Source organism: Haliotis asinina, chromosome 16 (assembly GCF_037392515.1).
Source record: "Haliotis asinina isolate JCU_RB_2024 chromosome 16, JCU_Hal_asi_v2, whole genome shotgun sequence".
Classification (NCBI taxonomy): Eukaryota; Metazoa; Mollusca; class Gastropoda; order Lepetellida; family Haliotidae; genus Haliotis; species Haliotis asinina.
Window position 1 is genome coordinate 34,294,105 of NC_090295.1, and position 20,181 is coordinate 34,314,285.

At 40.4% G+C, this 20,181-nt stretch overlaps 1 protein-coding gene across 1 annotated transcript; it reads left to right on the forward strand.

Moving 5' to 3' along the window:
• The first annotated feature begins 17,259 nt into the window (after positions 1-17,259).
• Positions 17,260-17,853, forward strand: LOC137267517 (uncharacterized). The gene has a single exon (XM_067801987.1). The coding sequence runs from the start codon at positions 17,260-17,262 to the stop codon at positions 17,851-17,853; it is 594 nt and encodes a 197-aa protein (XP_067658088.1).
• The last annotated feature ends 2,328 nt before the right edge of the window (positions 17,854-20,181 follow it).

Here is a 20,181-nt window from a genome sequence, read left to right on the forward strand (position 1 = left end):
GCAACATGAGGGAGGTCTGTAGGCAATCTAACGATCCAGTGACTCAATCAGGCTATGGGGGCGTTTTAACCCGAGTTACTGTTATATCACGGCATGTTATGCATGTGTAACACACGGTTTCGTGAAACCGGGAATCGAGTTGGGTTTACAACTACTTTGAAAAGTAATACGATTGAGTGAGTTTGCTTTTATGCTGCTTTTAACAATATTCCAACAACATCACAAAAGGGGACGACGCTTTAACCACTAGACTATCGAACCGCCCCGAAAAGTAGAAGAGATGGAGTTCTCGGACATACATCATTCTGATGAAACCTCTCTTGTACGGTGCTAGTAAAGGTACAACCGTTATCAGAGTGACGTCATCAGCTACACTGTTTGCGATGACAAAGTCTCAGTCTTAAAACCAATGAAGGTCCGGGTTAGAATTGATCTTCAGTAACCCATGCTTGTCGTAAGAGGTGACTTACGGGATCGGGTGATCAGGCTCGTTGACTTGGTTGACACATGTTATCGTATCTCACCTGGGTAGCCAAATTGCGTCGGTCGATACTGTTGATCATTGGATTGTCTGGTCCAGGCTGGATATTGTTGAATGTGGCGTTAAACAACAAACACACAAACAAATCATCAGAATGACACATCCGGTCCAAAGTCAAGACAAAACACGCCACGATCACACACAACTGGTTACCTATCTTATTCTTATGTACAGAGGAAGCTCACAAAACCCACATCTGTCTGATACGGTAATTTGTCAACACTGGCTTAACATCACAGTCCCGTCTGTGCCTTGTGTATTTATCATCAGCTGTACAATCCGGCACATTGTCTAAACCGGATTGTTTCTTCAGTCCCAGTGAGTGCTGGTTTAGACAACTTCCACTGTCTTGTGTGTATCTCCTGTTGTAATGGACAAAAGCTAAGAAAACGTGCGTGTCACACGTATTTGTTTTGCAGGTAAGCTGTTGACAATAGTTTTGTGCAATGTAGCGATGTCTGTCTGTGATTGTCTCCCTTTTATATTGGTATCTCACATGCTGTGATTGTCTCTCTTTTATATCGGTATCCCACATGATGAAACTTTATCATACAACAGCAAAACATCAGTGGTATAGTGGTATAGGCTAATTTGCATATCACGTGACTGGGTCTTCATGTGCTCTGTACACAAGCGCGCTTATTCTCATAAGACTGGCCTAAGGCAATATTTTCGAAGCGGTTATCATTTAGTTTCGCACAGTTATATAGATAATCTTCTACAGCGACGACAATGAGGTGCATGACAATACATGTTTGTACATCAGGCTGACTGCCTCGTTAGCCCTGTAAAAATTCCATTACTACACTTGGAGCCGTAGAAAGATGCAATGAAATGATCGAGGTAGTTCTTGAGGGTTTAGGTTATTTTCTAACTCAAAAATAGCATTCTGTAGCAGACGATGAGGACCCCGATGGTTTTACATTGTCTACCAAAACTGAGAAGAATTGTTTTCTCTAACATATGTACCGCAAGTGATGGGTAATTCCAATGTAGATGATCATTTAATGAAGCGACATAACAATTACTGAAGCCCGCGTAAAATCAATTTAATGTCAGGAACTATAAGTAGATCATTTAACCCTAACTTCCTCGTGGGACCGGTGGCCGTGCCGTCGAGCGTCTGCCTAAGTATGCGACATTTGCAGTTCCAATCCCGCTTCGGTAGACATGTATAATGTGAGTTTAACCTTGTGCGATATTTTTCAATTGATTTCAAGCAGTCATGTATCATTTGAATGTTGGTGTTCATACAAAGTTAAGAAAAGTAAAACCTGAGAAGTGATCTTACTAACGAAAAGTAAAACCTGGGAAGACGTCTTTCTAGCTAAAAGTAAGACCTGTCCCTCCAAAACAAAAAACTCAAATGGAGTTATTCTAGGAAAACAAGACCTAACATATAGTGAGAAGCACACTTTAGGTTTATGTAACAGTACATACACGTTTTTCCCGGTGTGGTGGTATAGGACGGTATAAACATGTCCTCTCGTGGTGTGGTGGTATGGGACGGTATAAATATGTCATCTCCTGGTGTGATGGTATACGACGGTATAAACATGTCCTCTCCTGGTGTGATGGTATGGGACGGTATAAACATGTCCTCACCTGGTGTGATGGTATAGGATGGTATAAACATGTCCTATCCTGGTGTGATGGTATGGGACGGTATAAACATGTCGTATCCTGGTGTGATGGTATGGGACGGTATAAACATGTCCTCTCCTGGTGTGATGGTATAGGACGGTATAAACATGTCCTCTCCTGGTGTGATGGTATGGGGCGGTATAAACATGTCCTCACCTGGTGTGATGGTATGGGACGGTATAAACATGTCCTCTCCTGGTGTGATGGTATGGGACGGTATAAACATGTCCTTTCCTGGTGTGATGGTATGGGACGGTATAAACATGTCCTCACCTGGTGTGATGGTATGGGACGGTATGAACATGTCCTATCCTGGTGTGATGGTATGGGACGGTATAAACATGCCCTCTCCTGGTGTGATGGTATGGGACGGTATAAACATGTCCTCTCCTGGTGTGATGGTATGGGACGGTATAAACATGTCCTATCCTGGTGTGATGGTATGGGACGGTATAAACATGTCGTATCCTGGTGTGATGGTATAGAACGGTATAAACATGTCCTCTCGTGGTGTGATGGTATGGGACGGTATAAACATGTCGTATTCTGGTGTGATGGTATGGGACGGTATAAACATGTCGTATCCTGGTGTGATGGTATAGGACGGTATAAACATGTCCTTTCCTGGTGTGATGGTATGGGACGGTATAAACGTGTCCTCTCGTGGTGTGATGGTATAGGACGGTATAAACGTGTCCTCTCGTGGTGTGATGGTATAGGACGGTATAAACATGTCCTCTCGTGGTGTGATGGTATAGGACGGTATAAACATGTCCTTTCCTGGTGTGATGGTATGGGACGGTATAAACATGTCCTCTCCTGGTGTGATGGTATGGGACGGTATAAACATGTCCTCTCCTGGTGTGATAGTATGGGACGGTATAAACATGTCCTTTCCTGGTGTGATGGTATAGGACGGTATAAACATGTCCTCTCGTGGTGTGATGGTATGGGACGGTATAAACAAGTCCTCTCGTGGTGTGATGGTATAGGACGGTATAAACGTGTCCTCTCGTGGTGTGATGGTATAGGACGGTATAAACAAGTCCTCTACTGGTGTGGTGGTATAGGATGGTATAAAGAAGTCCTCTCCTGGTGTGATGGTATAGGACGGTATAAACAAGTCCTCTCCTGGTGTGATGGTATAGGATGGTATAAACAAGTCCTCTCCTGGTGTGATGGTATAGGATTGTATACACATGTCCCCTCCTGGTGTCATGGTATGAAACAGTATATACGCTATGTATCTTTTTATCACTGTATCTGTTTACCAAAGTTTATCCATTTTCACTGTTAGTTCTTTATCTCTGTATCAGATTATCCAAGTGTATCTGTTATCACTGTGTATCTTTACATCAATGTATAGGCATGTGTTCTCATTCTGTATCACTGTCTATCGATTTTACCATATTTATCCACCCATCACTGTCAGAATTATACTGGCAGAGAACAGGTGAATTATTTAAGTAAAGGTCCATTAACAAATAAGTAATCTATACCTCTCCTTTGGCGATTTCTAGTATGTAATGGAATTTGGCGTTCTATTTACTTTCACTGGGCACTCAATACACAGCAGTAGACTTTCGTAGTTATTTACACTGGTCGCGACCTTCCTTCGCCCTCACCTCATGGCAAGTTATCAGATGTTATCAGTACCAAGGTATAGAATCACAAACAATCGTGTTGGAATGATTGATATCCGCGCTGTCACACTATGCCTAGCAAGGTTACCGTGTTACCCGTTGGTAACTCAACTCTTCAACCTAGTCATAGACAAATACTGCTGTGTTTAAACACACATTTGTATGCGTTTGTATGACAAACTGAAATAGCGTCTTACATGAAACTTCAGTAAAAAGTTTGTTTTGTAAGCTTGGTATTAGAATCCTAAAATAAGTGTTGCATTATATAGTAGATACTGAATATGGTTAAGGGCTATCTCCCGTGGTGTGGCAGACGGCATCCTTTGTTGACATGGTAGATTTGACAGCAGAAGAGAACAGAAAGCAGGATGATTTTGAAAGGGGTGCGATTATGCGAAAGGTTAGCTTGCAGACATGGCATTCCACTGTCCACAGTAGACAGAACTTTGAAGAATATTCAGACAGAAATTGGGAGTGAACAGAAGACGGGCAGGGAAGATTAGTACTTAGGATGGATGGCGACTTGGTCGGATTGTGAGATGGGAAAACTAAAAAGCGTTGAAAATATCAGAAATGAGATGATTAATAGCGGAATTCCTAAGGTATGTATTGATACCCTTAGACGATAATTTCAACGATCCTTTTTGTTGCAAAATGCTATGAAAGATATTTGAAAGGGTATGTGAAGTAGCTGTAATGGTAATATCATGAGCCAGGTCGTGTTGACCTTAATATGGCAGTCGGAGAGATCTCCCTTGATTTATGGCTGTACCTCGGTACACTGAGAGAAGTCTTGTCGCCCGCGTGAGCCTCGTCTATCACAAGGTATAAGATCTATATTTCAGTCAGTATTTGTTTCTTTCTTGCCATGGCACAGACGTTTGCATTTTTCTTCAGTTTGGCTTGCCTTCTAGTTTGAGGTGTTTGGGGGGAATTACTGTATATAATTAGGAACTAGACGGGTGGTTTTGATTCAACTTGGGTTTGTTAATCTGCCGTCGTGTAGATTGTGACATGATTATTAGCAGATTTATCAACCTCATCTGTAGTATATATTTCTCGCCTAACTAACCTCTATGGCGGCCTGTTGATATTGGAACTGTTCTCAGTCTAGATTATCATGAGATTAATTTGTAATGGCGATAACATTCATCGCTAGTTATAGATCATGTTCTAGTTTTAAGCTGGGTAAGGGCAAAGATAACAGACCATTTTACCCAGAGCATGGATTTTAATTATATACATGTGTGGGCTTTGTGGCATATTGCGGGCATTAAGAATTGACGTGTGCCTAACGGGGAGTTGACTTTACTGCAGGTACATCTGTTAATGGAATAAGGTATTGATCTTGAAGGTAAGTTCAAAAACAAGAATTTAACACAATGCATTGAATTTCTTGAAACGGTAGTCTCCAATATCCTGTTATCGATCTGTTGATCAGAGAGTATTTTGAAAAGAAAAGATCAAGTAATTATAAGGTCCCGGGGCGTTCACTTACTCAATTGATTGTTTTCATTCAAAATATCATGTTTGAATAAACTCTGCATTTTCAATATCAGTAAGTTTATCTTCCTCTGTTACCTGCCGGACGATATTTACTTGTTCTTAATGTCCTGTCCAAAGTTATCTAAAATGTCTTCTGTTCAAGCTGGTATTTCCCTTTTCTGTCAATATAATCCCTGCACAAATGTTAAGGAATCTGCCTTCTGGAATGCATTATCAGTGTTCTAAAATGTCCCCTCCATCATTATTATTGTGTGTGCTCAATCACTTATATCTGTCAAAATATGTCGGAATAACATAGTTATGTACATAACTATAATTCTCCATTTGTTCGTATCACGCTGGTGTTAACAGAATTTTCCCAGAATTATTGTCTGGTGTATCTGATGAAGGAAGATCAGGTCACTTCCCAGGATTAAATCAGTCTCAAGTGTTTTAACCCAAGCATCACATCGCTCGGGAGGGTTCACATCCATGGATCACATTCCTCTGGGTGTCCTCATCCAAGGATCACATCCCTATGTGTGTCCTCATCCAAGGATCACATCCCGCTGGAGTGTCCACTTTCAAGGATCGCATTAATCTGGATGTCCTCATTCAGTAATCACATCCATCTGCGTATTCTCATCCAGGGATCCCATCCCTCTGGAGTGTTAACATCCATGGATCACATCACTCTGGGTGTTCTCATCCAAGGATCACATTGCTGTGAGTGCCCTCATCAAAGGATTTCATCACTCTGGGTGTCCTCATCCAAGGATCACATCTCTTAGTGTTCTTACCCGAAGATCACATCGCTCTTAGTGTTCTCATCCAAGTATCACATCCCTCTGGGTGCTTTCGTCCATGGAACACATTCCTCTGTGTGTCCTCACACAAGAATCACATCACTCCTGATGCCCACACCCCTTTGTGGGTCCTAATCCAAGGAACACATTGATCTGAGTGTCCTCATACAAGCATCACATCCCTCCTGATGTCCCCATCCAAGGATTACATTCCTCTGGGTGTCCTCATCCAAGAATCACATCCTCTGGGTGTCCTTATCCAAGAATCACATTCCTCTTGGTGTCCTCATCCAAAGATCACATCCCTCTGGGTGTCCTCATCCAAGGATCACATCCCCGTGCGTGTCTTCATTTAGGGATCACATCCCTCAGGAATCACGTCAACAAAAGGCCACTTCACTCCTCACAAGCCGTACAGGATCAGTACACAACCCTTTGACAGTGTGAAAACCATTCAAGGATGAAAACATTTTCCCAGATATGCACACGCACGTATACAAATACAGTTTCAGGCTTCAGTTGCAATCAAGAATGTCAGTAAAAAGAAAACCCAGTCCTTACTGTTGTGAATTTGTCTCGGTTTATATCTTAGAGGGAATTAGCAGTCCATGTATCCAATGTTAGGACAAAGTTGGTTGCAAGCAGGACTTACAGAAGTAATTAAGTGAGTGAATATGGTTTTACGCCTGTTTTAGAAATATTCCAGTAACATCTCGGCGGGGGACAATGTTTCACCCCACACAGCTTATACAGTCGAGTAGTCTTACAGTTAGTAAAAACAACATGCGGCGTTTACCTGGCATAATGAACATAAGAGTATACATTGCGAAATTAAGGTGCATAGAGCATGCAGATGAAAAGGCATTAAGATTTACTGTTGTCGGTAGGGTTTTAATACTTCATTTTAAACAGTTGGGAATTGAATATATTGTTGAATTAGATTTTTAAGCTTCCTGATGTACGTACAAGGCGATAAATATTGCAAATCAGTTGTAATAGTGTTGGAGATGGTACACTGAGAAAATGAAATTAGTGCTTTGAGATGATTTAGGGTGGTATATGAATGCTGGACAAAAACTAACATTACAGTGTGGCTGGCCCTCACAATGTTGAGTTTCTCATGTCACAGAGAGGTAGCACTCAGGTCCTATTTGAGGGCTATCGTCAAACAGAAAATGTCGAGATACGAACTTGTATACACCGGAAGTGAATCACGTCAACCTGTAGAGGAGGCGTCACAACAGGTGGGAACCTTTTGAGGACTTTCACACAACATTACCGTCCTCAAGAGGATAGCCAAAAGGTCTGGTTTGTCATTAATCTGGATAGTGACACTGAAATACTCACTCTTAAATCTCAAGTTGAATATTGTTGAACTTTTGTTAAAGTAAGAGACACTGAAACAATGTATTTGGATGTAAACTGATGTTTAATATGTTATGATATCATGATATATAATGACGTTAATTAAACATCAAGTTCATCACCAATGCCTGGCACCACCAATGCTTGTAATTTAACATCAGTCACAGTTGTTCACACACGTCAGAGTCCTGTCTATTTTGTTACCGCGCCAGACTCTAAGGCAGTGGGGTTCTAAAAGTGGCACTGTGAAGTCATAGTTAGAGATTTTGTTATTTATTTCCATAGTAGCACATGAGGAGTTCTGGTGTCCCCAGTCGTGATGTTGCTGGAATATTGCTAAACGCACCGTAAACACGTATTCACTAGCTCAGTTATGGAATTCAAAGCAATCTGTACGTTTCTGTCCGCTTATGAATACACCCGTGAAGATTCGGGTTAGAGCTGGTCTTCAGAAAGAGGCGGCTAACGGGATCGGGTACTCTGGCTCGCGGAGTCGTATCCAATTTCGTAGATCGATGTTAATGATGTTAGTCACACACATGTAATACAATATAATGTTAATCTCACATTGGTACATCATCCTTCCCGGATGTTAATGATGTTAGTCACACACATGTAATACAATATAATGTTAATCTCACATTGATACATCATCCTTCCCGGATGTTAATGATGTTAGTCACACACATGTAATACAATATAATGTTAATCTCACATTGATACATCATCCTTCCCGGATGTTAATGATGTTAGTCACACACATGTAATACAATATAATGTTAATCTCACATTGGTACATCATCCTTCCCGGATGTTAATGATGTTAGTCACACACATGTAATACAATATAATGTTAATCTCACATTGGTACATCATCCTTCTCGGATGTTAATGATGTTAGTCACACACATGTAATACAATATAATGTTAATCTCACATTGATACATCATCCTTCTCGGATGTTAATGATGTTAGTCACACACATGTAATACAATATAATGTTAATCTCACATTGGTACATCATCCTTCCCGGATGTTAATGATGTTAGTCACACACATGTAATACAATATAATGTTAATCTCACATTGGTACATCATCCTTCCCGGATGTTAATGATGTTAGTCACACACATGTAATACAATATAATGTTAATCTCACATTGGTACATCATCCTTCCCGGATGTTAATGATGTTAGTCACACACATGTAATACAATATAATGTTAATCTCACATTGATACATCATCCTTCCCGGATGTTAATGATGTTAGTCACACACATGTAATACAATATAATGTTAATCTCACATTGGTACATCATCTTTCCCGGATGTTAATGATGTTAGTCACACACATGTAATACAATATAATGTTAATCTCACATTGGTACATCATCCTTCCCGGATGTTAATGATGTTAGTCACACACATGTAATACAATATAATGTTAATCTCACATTGGTACATCATCCTTCCCGGATGTTAATGATGTTAGTCACACACATGTAATACAATATAATGTTAATCTCACATTGGTACATCATCCTTCCCGGATGTTAATGATGTTAGTCACACACATGTAATACAATATAATGTTAATCTCACATTGGTACATCATCCTTCTCGGATGTTAATGATGTTAGTCACACACATGTAATACAATATAATGTTAATCTCACATTGGTACATCATCCTTCCCGGATGTTAATGATGTTAGTCACACACATGTAATACAATATAATGTTAATCTCACATTGATACATCATCCTTCCCGGATGTTAATGATGTTAGTCACACACATGTAATACAATATAATGTTAATCTCACATTGGTACATCATCCTTCCCGGATGTTAATGATGTTAGTCACACACATGTAATACAATATAATGTTAATCTCACATTGGTACATCATCCTTCCTGGATGTTAATGATGTTAGTCACACACATGTAATACAATATAATGTTAATCTCACATTGGTACATCATCCTTCCCGGATGTTAATGATGTTAGTCACACACATGTAATACAATATAATGTTAATCTCACATTGGTACATCATCCTTCCCGGATGTTAATGATGTTAGTCACACACATGTAATACAATATAATGTTAATCTCACATTGGTACATCATCCTTCCCGGATGTTAATGATGTTAGTCACACACATGTAATACAATATAATGTTAATCTCACATTGGTACATCATCCTTCCCGGATGTTAATGATGTTAACCACTATATTGTCACGTCAAAACACCTTGGCGTTGCGAGTACGATGTATAGGACATAGGACAAGACCAACGTACACTTTTCCACACGGTCAGTTGTACAATGTATCGGTCATCTGCAATGTGTACTCTCGCTGTTTCTGAACAAGGGTGGGATTGGGGTGGAATTAAATGAATACGCACTTTGCCCACCCGATACCAAATTTTGCCTCTTCTAAGAGCCGTAAAGGTCATCAATACATTAAGATTGTGTGCAATTGTGATAATAAAATATATATCGGTAATACAATATAATGTTGATCGTTTTAATTTGCTTCCAGGGTGTTTTAGATGATGGTAACGAAGAAATCTCCCATTGATATATCCTCCTTCCCGGGCCTCTCATTAATATTGAGACCCTGGAACCAGGATGACGTTGTGTATCATCAACTAAATGCACGTAGTTTTATCACTAACAAAATAATGACGATGAAGTATTTTTATGTCGCGTTCCAGATTAATGCTATTATAGAATAGTGGCGCACATATACGTGTTGGTGGATTAAGTGGTGTGTCATGTTGAGCAGGGGTAGAGGAGAGCAACTCACCAACTCATTCATTCACTGGAAGCCAACCACCTTCCTTTAATTTTACATCTGTGAAGTTTCGGGTTAGAAATGATATTCAGTAACCTACGCTTGTCGTAAGAGGCGACTAATGGGATCGGACCGTCAGGTTTGCTGACTTGGTTGACACATGTCACCCTATTCCAAGTGTATAGATCACTGGATTATCTGGTCAAGACTCGATTGTTTACAGACAGCAGCCATATACCTGGATGCGTGCGTCGTGTAGCATGAAACCAGTCAACCAAAGGATAAAGTTATGCCTTTCCCTTATATCTCGGTCAGTGCACTTTACAATTGTACACTCAACATGGGCGTTGGAAGTTCACCTGAAGTAGACTGCAGGCTATAACAGCAAAACTCAATTTCCGTAATGGATGGTCTTATCATGTAGGCCAGGGTATATGAAATACACCCGGGCTTTCCTCTTTTTTAACCGTATCACTGCCATGCATGCTCTTGAGATATTCAGGCTGCCTATTCTTTTCAAAAACGCCGAGACAGCCGGAGAGGGGAACGTATCGTCCCACGCTCTAAAGTAAGACATTTGACAATTTTCAATTTTCACCAATCAGCATTGATAACTTAAATTGTTTTTAATTTTTTTCTTTTATCAGTAGCGTTGCCCTGTATTGTGTGTGCTTATATCGCTTACGTGACAGTTTTAAGTGCCCAATTGTACGTATACCACACCCATAATTGGGTGGCGCGTAGTGTGGTCCCAGGGGTAGTTTTGGTGGGTTGGTTCGTTGTTTAACGCCGCACTCAGCAATATTCCAGCTGCATGACGACAGTCTGTAAATAATCGAGTCTGGGCGAGACAATCCAGTGACCAATAGCATAAACATCGATCTACACATCTGGGAAACGATCCACCCAATCCCGTTAGTCTCCTCTTCCCAATGGTAATAAATAAGTATATTTTAAGGATGTATTTCGTTCAGTGCTTGCCCATACACTAACCCACTTCAGCCGAGAAAGGGGTGGTGGGGCTCGATTGCATACATGGGTACAATATGTGAAGCTAATTTCTGATGTCGCCCGCCTTGAATTGCAGGAATATTGCCAGCATCAACGCAAAACCACACTCACTCACTCACTCACTCACTCCAGCGGGAAGGGGCATATCGCGACGTATCAATATCAGAAGCACATCTGTTAGCTAGTTACGTATAACACCGGTTTGAAAGGTATCAGTAAGTTTACAGCGCGTCACCATAGGTGGGTGAAATAACACAGCGATGTACAGGGCAGAGCAGAAGAAAGTAAACCATTTAAAACTGGATTCGAACTAGGCAATTAAAAGTGTGATTGAGTATGGTTATGCGCCACTTTTTGGATAACATCCAAGGATAACATTCCTCTGTGTGTTCTCATCCAAGAATCACATCACTCTGAGTGTCCTCATCCAAGGATCACATCACTCTGAGAGTCCTCAGGCCACTTCCTATTTGACGGCAATCGTCAAACAAAAAATGTCGAGATACAAATTTGTGTACACCGGAAGTGAATCAAGTCAGCCAGTAGAGGAAGAGTCACAACAGAGGGTAACATTTTGAGGACATTCACAGAACATAACCATCTTCCAGTCTGAGAGTATAGCCAAAAGGTCTGGTTTGTCATTAACCTGGATAGTGACACTGAATCACTCACCCTTAAACCTCAAGTTCGATATCGTTGAACTTTTGTTAGAGTAAGACACACTGAAACAATGTATGTGGATGGAAACTAATGTTTAATATGTTATGATACCATGATATTTAGTGACGTTAGTTAAACATCAAGTTCAATATTATTAGATATTATAAGATATTTGTTATCATCCATTATTATTTACCATTTTCTCTTCGTTTCGTAATTGCTCATTAACTTTTAGCGATATTGCCCATCAGGCCATGTCCCACATCGTATGTCAAAGTGCACATGTTCTTAAGTAACGCACACTGCATATTTTCATCAGCAATGTCTGGCACCACCAGTGCTTTTTAACTTAAGTTTCACAGTTGTTATACGCCCCTTCTAACAAGATCACGAAATCACAGCAGCAGAGAAATATAGGTATTTATCAAAATACATCGGCAACTAAGACATCGAACTGTCTATACTGTTTTGTAAGGGTATAGAGTGTCTTTATGAAGTAGCTATGATAGACTTAGTGCTCTACAGAGCTCGGATGGGACTGTTTAGACAGCCGAGTGGTACGAGACAGATCAGCCATTGTGACAGGTACACACCGTACTCCGCTAGCTCTGGTGTGCCCTACAGACTAGCTCTGTGTTCTGTGCTCTTCTCACTACATCTTCTGCTATCATTCTCACTAGTGCACTTGGTTGAAGCTTCTGCAGATACTGGCTCCCCCCATTTTGATCTTGTAGCGAAACGAAATGTTTGTTTACATTTGTGTGACAGTAGTGACGTCACGGACTGCTCAGCTCTGACAAGTGCCGTGAGTTACAAATACCTGAGGGCAGGAGCAGCTTTGCCTCTTAAGAGACTGATCCCGTCTATGCTTCTGCTGTCAGGTGACATAGAACTCAACCCTGGCCCTGTAGATGATCTAGAGGAGATGATGAGCACCATTTTGGAACAGATTAAGGCTAGTGAGGTCAGATTAGCTACAGACATCAGATCGATTAAAGATGATATCAACAGCATGAAGATTGACATACAGAAGTTGAGAGATGATATTAATTCCAATAAACAAGAGCAGCATGTGATCAGACTGGATGTTGACGCACTAGATGAACGGGCGCATAATATGGAGAGTTATCTAGAGGAGTTAGATTATAGGATAGAAGACCAGGAACAGCGTAGCAGACGAAACAACCTAGTTCTGTATAATGTACCTGAGGATGAGGACCGAGAGACTTACACTGACAGTAAGCAGAAAGTGCTGGACATTCTTAATAAAGCCAGGGAAGGTACTGATCTTCCACCCTTAGTCTCCAGGGATATTGAGAGGGCCCACAGATTGTCTGGTAAAAGGGGGGACAAGCCAAGGCCTATTATAGTGAGAATGTGCAATTGGGAGGACAAATGGCGGTCGGTCAAGCTGAGAAGTGAATTGAAAAGTCAAGGAGTGGGGATCGCTAACGACTTGACCACATTCCAACGTCAGGAGCTACAGCGACGGCGTACAGAGAACCCCAACATGCGTTACTACTTTCAAGGTAACAAGTTGATGGAAGTTCCCTTGAACAACACGACTCACTCGAACAGGGCTACACGACCACGTTCACGCACACGTAACAACGCTTGGGGTGGAAGTAACCAGGGACTCAGCCGGAGACCCAAGTCTGATTCACATCACGCGGACATGGACGGCACCCACTAGGGGTGTGGCCAGGGCCTTGAGTCTCATAAGGAACATTTTACGGCGCATCGGAAACACTCATATGTACAGCCAATTCCTAACATACACATTACTGCTACAAATGACCATGATAACCCGACAGACTCAGTGACTGTTTGTTTTTGAACATTGGTGGAATTATACACAAATTATGTGACACCGATTTTATTGACTATGTCAAATCATTTGATGTGTTTTGGCCTGAGTGAAACTTGGAGTAGTGATGTAGAATTACAGAATATCTTCCCTGATCATGATGTGATGGTGAAAACAGCAGATAAATTATCTACTAGTGGGAGACTATCCGGTGGAATGGTAGTGTTAATACGTCGTCAGTTTTGTAGTTATAAGAAATGGATAAAGCTAACAGATAATGCTATCTTCATATTATTTGATCGAGTTCTATTTGGTTTAGACAGAGACATTCTATACTCATGTGTTTACATTCAACCGGAGAGCTCGACCTGGTATGATAAACTATCACCAAACTGTAAAAACGGAATGCTTCTGTTCTGAGTGCAAGAGTCCTTATTAGATATCATTTCTGGTTTACCCGATGTTTACATCCTCAGTGGCGGAGATTGTAAACCCAGATTTTGTAGAAGATGACCTTCTAGATTATACAGAAAACCAAAATGCATCACAGTGGGACTTTTTAACAGACTATTTTAATTTGAAACGTTTTTAAACAACTTTGGTAAATCCTTACTAGATCTTTGTTCTATCATGAATATTCATATTATGAATGGGCGCTGTGGTGGTGATACAGAAGTTGGAGACTTTACTTTTATAGGTAACAACGGGGCAAGTGTAATAGATTACATAATATCATCGTCTGTGTTATTTGACCATGTTTGTGACTTTAGCATACAGTCACGTACTGAATCAGATCATCTGCCTGTTACCTTATCAGTAAAAGCACAACATGTTAGATCTTTAGATAACACTAAAAGAAATTCAAATAATGCCTATAGGTTTTATTGGCAACAGGATAAAGTTGAAGTATTTCGAGAAAATCTATTGTCTGAAAACATTCAGTTATTGTTTGACAAGTCAGTCGATTCTGCATGTATTTCTGCTGCTTTTTGCAGATGACATTGTCCTATTCTCGAGCACCGTGGCAGGTTTACAAAAACTAATAATGGAACTAGAGACATATTGTGATGAGTACAAGTTAAAGGTTAACAGGAATAAAACTAAAGTAGTAGTTTTCAAAAGGGGAGGGCGCCTAGCGAAAAATGAGAAATGGCAGTACAGGGGCATAGAACTAGAAACCACCAATTCGTATAAATACTTGGGAATATTTTTTAGTCACCGTCTCTCATGGCTAACACATGCTAAATACGCAAGTCTGCAAGCTCAGAAGGTCATGATAGGTCTCTATAAGCAACTGAATGTATTTGCAGATTTAAATATAAGTTCGTACTTCAAGATATTTGATGCAAAAATTTACCCTATAATATCATACGGAGCTGAAATTTGGGGGTTAAGTCATCTACCAGATATTGAACGGGTGCAATTACAAGCTTGCAAGAAATTTCTTGGTGTTAAACACAATACAACGAATTTAATGGTTTACGGAGAATGTGGTAGATATCCAATGTCGCTATTTACGAGTATAAAGGTAATTAAATATTGGTTAAAATTATTGAACATGCCCCCGTATCGTTTACCCAAAAAATGCTACAATATGTTGGTACTATTTGATAGAAACGGCCACACTAACTTGGTTACTGCAATTAGAAAATTTCTATTCTCAAAAGGCTTTGGATATGTCTGGAACAATCAATATGTCGATTTTAAGAACTTGTTTATTTCAGAATTAACGATAAGACTAAAAGATATGTATTTGCAAGAATGGTTTGAAAACATGTCTCTTTCGAGCAAATGCCTTTACTATAGAATGATTAAATATAATTTAGACCAGGAAATGTATCTGTCACTTATTAATGTCAAAAAGTTTAGAACGGCGTTAAGTAGATTTAGATGTTCCTCGCACAATTTATATATTGAGAGTGGAAGATTTAGAGCGATTGATAGAGAGAATAGGATTTGTAAGCTTTGTGATCAGTGTGCCATTGAAGATGAATATCATTTTCTTTTAATATGCCCGTTGTATACTCGATTGAGAAATCTTTATATCAACAAATACTACAGTGTGCATGCAAACCAACACAAATTTGTTGCGCTATTGAGTAATAGAAACAAAATTATACTTGAAAACCTGGCAATGTTTGTGTATTATGCAATGAAATTCAGAGCTGAATATATGTTAGAACATAATATTAGTTACATGTAGCTACCCATTTGTCATAACTAATTACATAACATGTGATGTGCTGAATAAGATATGCTATGGCATGTTGTATCCGTATGCTGTACTTACAATGATTTTTATTATAGTTGATAGTTTGTTCTATAAGGCCTGTGGCCTTTCAGTATATTTGAATAAAGTTGAAAGTTGTTCACACACGTCAGAGTCGTGTGACTCTGAGGGAGTGGGTTTCTAAAAGTGACATTGTGAAATCATAGTTAGAGACTTTGTTATTTATTTCCATTGTTTCCATAGTAACAGATGAGGTGTTCTGGTGTCCCCAGTCGTGATGTTGCTGGAATGTTGCTCTACTGGATACTTTCAACAGACAATTCATTTTATCTAAATCGCATTTGGGACGTTGAATATATTCACCTTCGGTGTCTAATATGATTAGTGATAGGTGTGTCGTAAACACTGATGACGATATCTCGCCTCAAAGACTACTAAGAAAACATTGGAAATAAATAACAACCTCTCATGCTGTGGATTCACAATGCCATTTAACAGTGGTCAACCGTAACTTAACTTATGTATAGGATTACACTTTCTTACTGAAGTACAAATTCTAGAACTTAGATTAGGTTGAGTTCAAACCGGGATTCGAGCCCACACTCACAGAGTCAGGTACGTAATCGCCAGCACACCATGTCAGCCTTCTAACCCACTCAGCCACAGGGGTGTCCACAAACATGGAACTTGACTTACGCTTTAACCACTAGGTTACCCCCCAAATGCCTCATTAACAGTACAGATGGCAGATGCAATGTACAACTAGTGGAAGGAGGTTGATACAACGTATAGCTAACGGTACATAATGTTGATACAACGTATAAAACACTCTGCGAGTGAAACATAGCGTTCAGGTTCAAACGAGAACGATGAAAGTTTAAATATATCGAAACAGCAATGAGTGCACAAACATAAATAAGACGCATGGTCCTGAAACCTATGTACCCAACAGGAGCTGAAACCTGACATTATGGTGGACCATAGAAAAGGTTGTCTAAGAAACTATCTATTTTCACTCTTAAATCGACGGGTGACAAACGGCCGATGGGGCAGCCTCGACCGTATACTGACTAGTGGAGGTGTGCTGAGTGGCACTTGAAGTGCGTGCCGGCGCTGTTCACATGTACATCACTGTATATAGTGCCAATACAACGTTAAACAGATAGCAATCACACTGCAAACGTCACGGCAAAGATTCATCTCATATTCTGCATGTTCACCAATGTTGCTTTTACTTCCAGGCTTCCTCATGTGCCAAGAACTATGCCCCAGGCCACCAACAGAAATCTGTTGCGGGACAAGTACAGCTGCCCCATGGGCAACGGCACCGTCTACTCCGCCCTCCTCAACATCAGCACTGCCACGCGGGAAAGAGCGGTCAAGGCAAACGAAGCAGAAATACAAAGGTTACAGAAAATAACACGCTTCATCGACAAAGACAGCAGGATTGCAGAAAACAGCCAGTCTCGTGTCATAAACAAGATGTCCAAGCATCTTAAGGAACTACAGGCCTACAAGAAGGTCGTGCAGGATGATTACAAAATTTCCAAATTTCAGACGCTCCATAATCCGGATCTCGACCAGGTTCCGCCACGCCGTCTAACAATAGAGACGCGGTACTATCACTCGGGGTTTGATATGAAATCTCTCAAGCCAGAGATTAACAAGACATTGAAGCTGATGGACCCTGAGAGAAAGAGGAAAAGATTTAAGCGACAAATACTGGAAGCGAGCAGACGAGAGACAAGCATGTTGTCCAAGACCCATCTGACAACGTCAGCCATGTTGAATAACCTCCGGGCTAGGCGTTGCCAAGGGAACGTAGACTTTGATAACCTTCCAGTAATTTGTAAATGATCCTGCCTAGTGGGATACAAAGGGCGCAGTTCTCGGACTAGACACAACATGGGATTTGACCGTGGACTTACAATTCATTGATACTAACGAACGTACACTTGAAACTAGATAGCATAATATTCCCCCATGGTATTAGGATTGTGTCATTCATCGGATAGACTGTCGAGATTTCCATAAAGCATCCCAAAGATGGCGGACACAACGGAACAATCTCCTTGATTTCGATTCAACATAAATCCTCAGCTACGGATCTCGATGAAATTCAATACAACGTACAATGAAGGGGAACATATAGTCGATGAAAGGTATACTAGTAATTCATGGACGAAATTATCACTCATAACACACGGGACACGTGGCGATTACCACCTATAACTCACTGCATAGATCATTCAAGACGTTGTACAGGTATTCGATACAACGTACAGGCTACTCTGTGTCGCATACATTCTCCAGAACTTTAACGCACGGAACAGCACATGTGTTGAAGTCAGGAGTAGATCTTTACAACGTATAACTCACTGTAGAGATCATTTGAAACCTTTTACAGATATTTAATGCAACATATACCTTATGTTGCATATACATGTAGTCTATTGAGCGTTTAACGTACGTTACAGTTAGCAGGAGACAGTCCATACAACGTATTACTCACTGTGCAAATAGTCCACACGTTTAATTCACGTTACAGAGGACACAACGTATACTTTGGGGTACAGATATTCGATACAATGTATACCTCCTATTACTGATCGTCGACAAAACGACACATATGTATCCCGTCTGCACGGGCAAAATATTTAAATGGCAAGTGAAATTGTAGAAAGCATCGACTGATCTTTGCCACTATCTCACGCAGGTTCTGCCGGGATACTAGCAACAGAACCTCGAAAAGGAACAATAACCTCATGCCACTAACAATGCGTCGAACCATCAACAGTTACCTCGAAAATGAACAGTATCCACGAACCAGGAACAATAACCTCGAACCAGTAACAATGTGTCGAACCATCAACAGTTACCTCGAAAATGAACAGTATCCACGAACCAGGAACAATAACCTCGAACTAGTAACATTGTGTAGAACCATCAACAGTTACCTCGAAAATGACCAGTATCCCCGAACCAGGAACAAAAACCTCGTACCAGGAACAAAGGTCCAGCACTGTGTGAGCTCATGACGATTTAATGTCACCACGTAACTAAAAACCTAACATCGGATCTATAAGTCATAAGTCAACCAGAGGTACAATCAAGTACAGAAGTTCCAAGTACAGAAACCTCGAAAATGAACAGTAACCTCGAACTATGAACACCCTGTCGCAAACTGTGGGTTTAGAGTACAAACGCCTCAGAGATGTAATTTCACTTAACAAGCTGCAATGCACGTTAGAAATTCACTGAACCCTATAGGTGTTTGATTGTTGTTTCTTTCAATTATGAATTATCAGAAATTAAATTCCTGCAACATAATTACTTAGATCGATGCTCATGCTGTTGACTGCCATGTCCAGACTCGCTTATTTACGGACCGTTCCACGTGTCTGGAATATTGTTGAGTGTGGAGTTAAATAACAAAACAGCCAACCAAAGCACAAAAACCGTGATGTTTACCTTTAACCTCAGTCAGTATATTTGTACAAACATATTATTGACGATAGGAGTTCACGTGCAATATTGCTCAGTGTTGTGTTACACAAACAACAAACAAATTGTCAAATCATCACAAATTAAAATATAAGTAGAATGCTGGGTTTTTTAAAATTTAATATGACGTTAAACTACAACCGTACATCCTATCGATTTGCTAACCTAATACAGATAACAACACGCCCTTTATTTTTTCACTATTTCAATATCGTGAAAATGATCTGTGATACGAACGTCGACTCTGATCTCTGAGCGATTGGCCATAATCAACAAAAATTTAAATCCGCTTAACTATTGCAAGAAAGAAAAACGGAATGATTTGGGGAAACAAATCGAAAAACACCAAAAATATATATACAATGGACACAAAACCGGACTCTGCACAATCCGATTTTCTCAGCAATCCGGACTACTCTTTCAGTCCAGGCAAAATAGTTCTAAATTTGTCATTAACGCTTGCTTTATAATCCGGATTCTCCCAATAAAGGATTACGGACTATAATTGCAGTCCCAACAATCAATTTGCCATGAGAAAAATGCTTTGTGATACGGGGGACGGCGGGGTAGCCCAGTAGTCAAAGCGTTCGCTCGTCACGCCGAAGACCCGAGTTCGATTCCCCACATGGGTACAATGTGTGAAGCCCATTTTCTGGTGTCCCTCGCCGTGATATTACTGGA

Excerpts from the sequence above, each read along its gene's own strand:
- LOC137267517 (XM_067801987.1), top strand. The coding sequence starts at position 17,260 with ATGCCCCAGGCCACCAACAGAAATCTGTTGCGGGACAAGTACAGCTGC.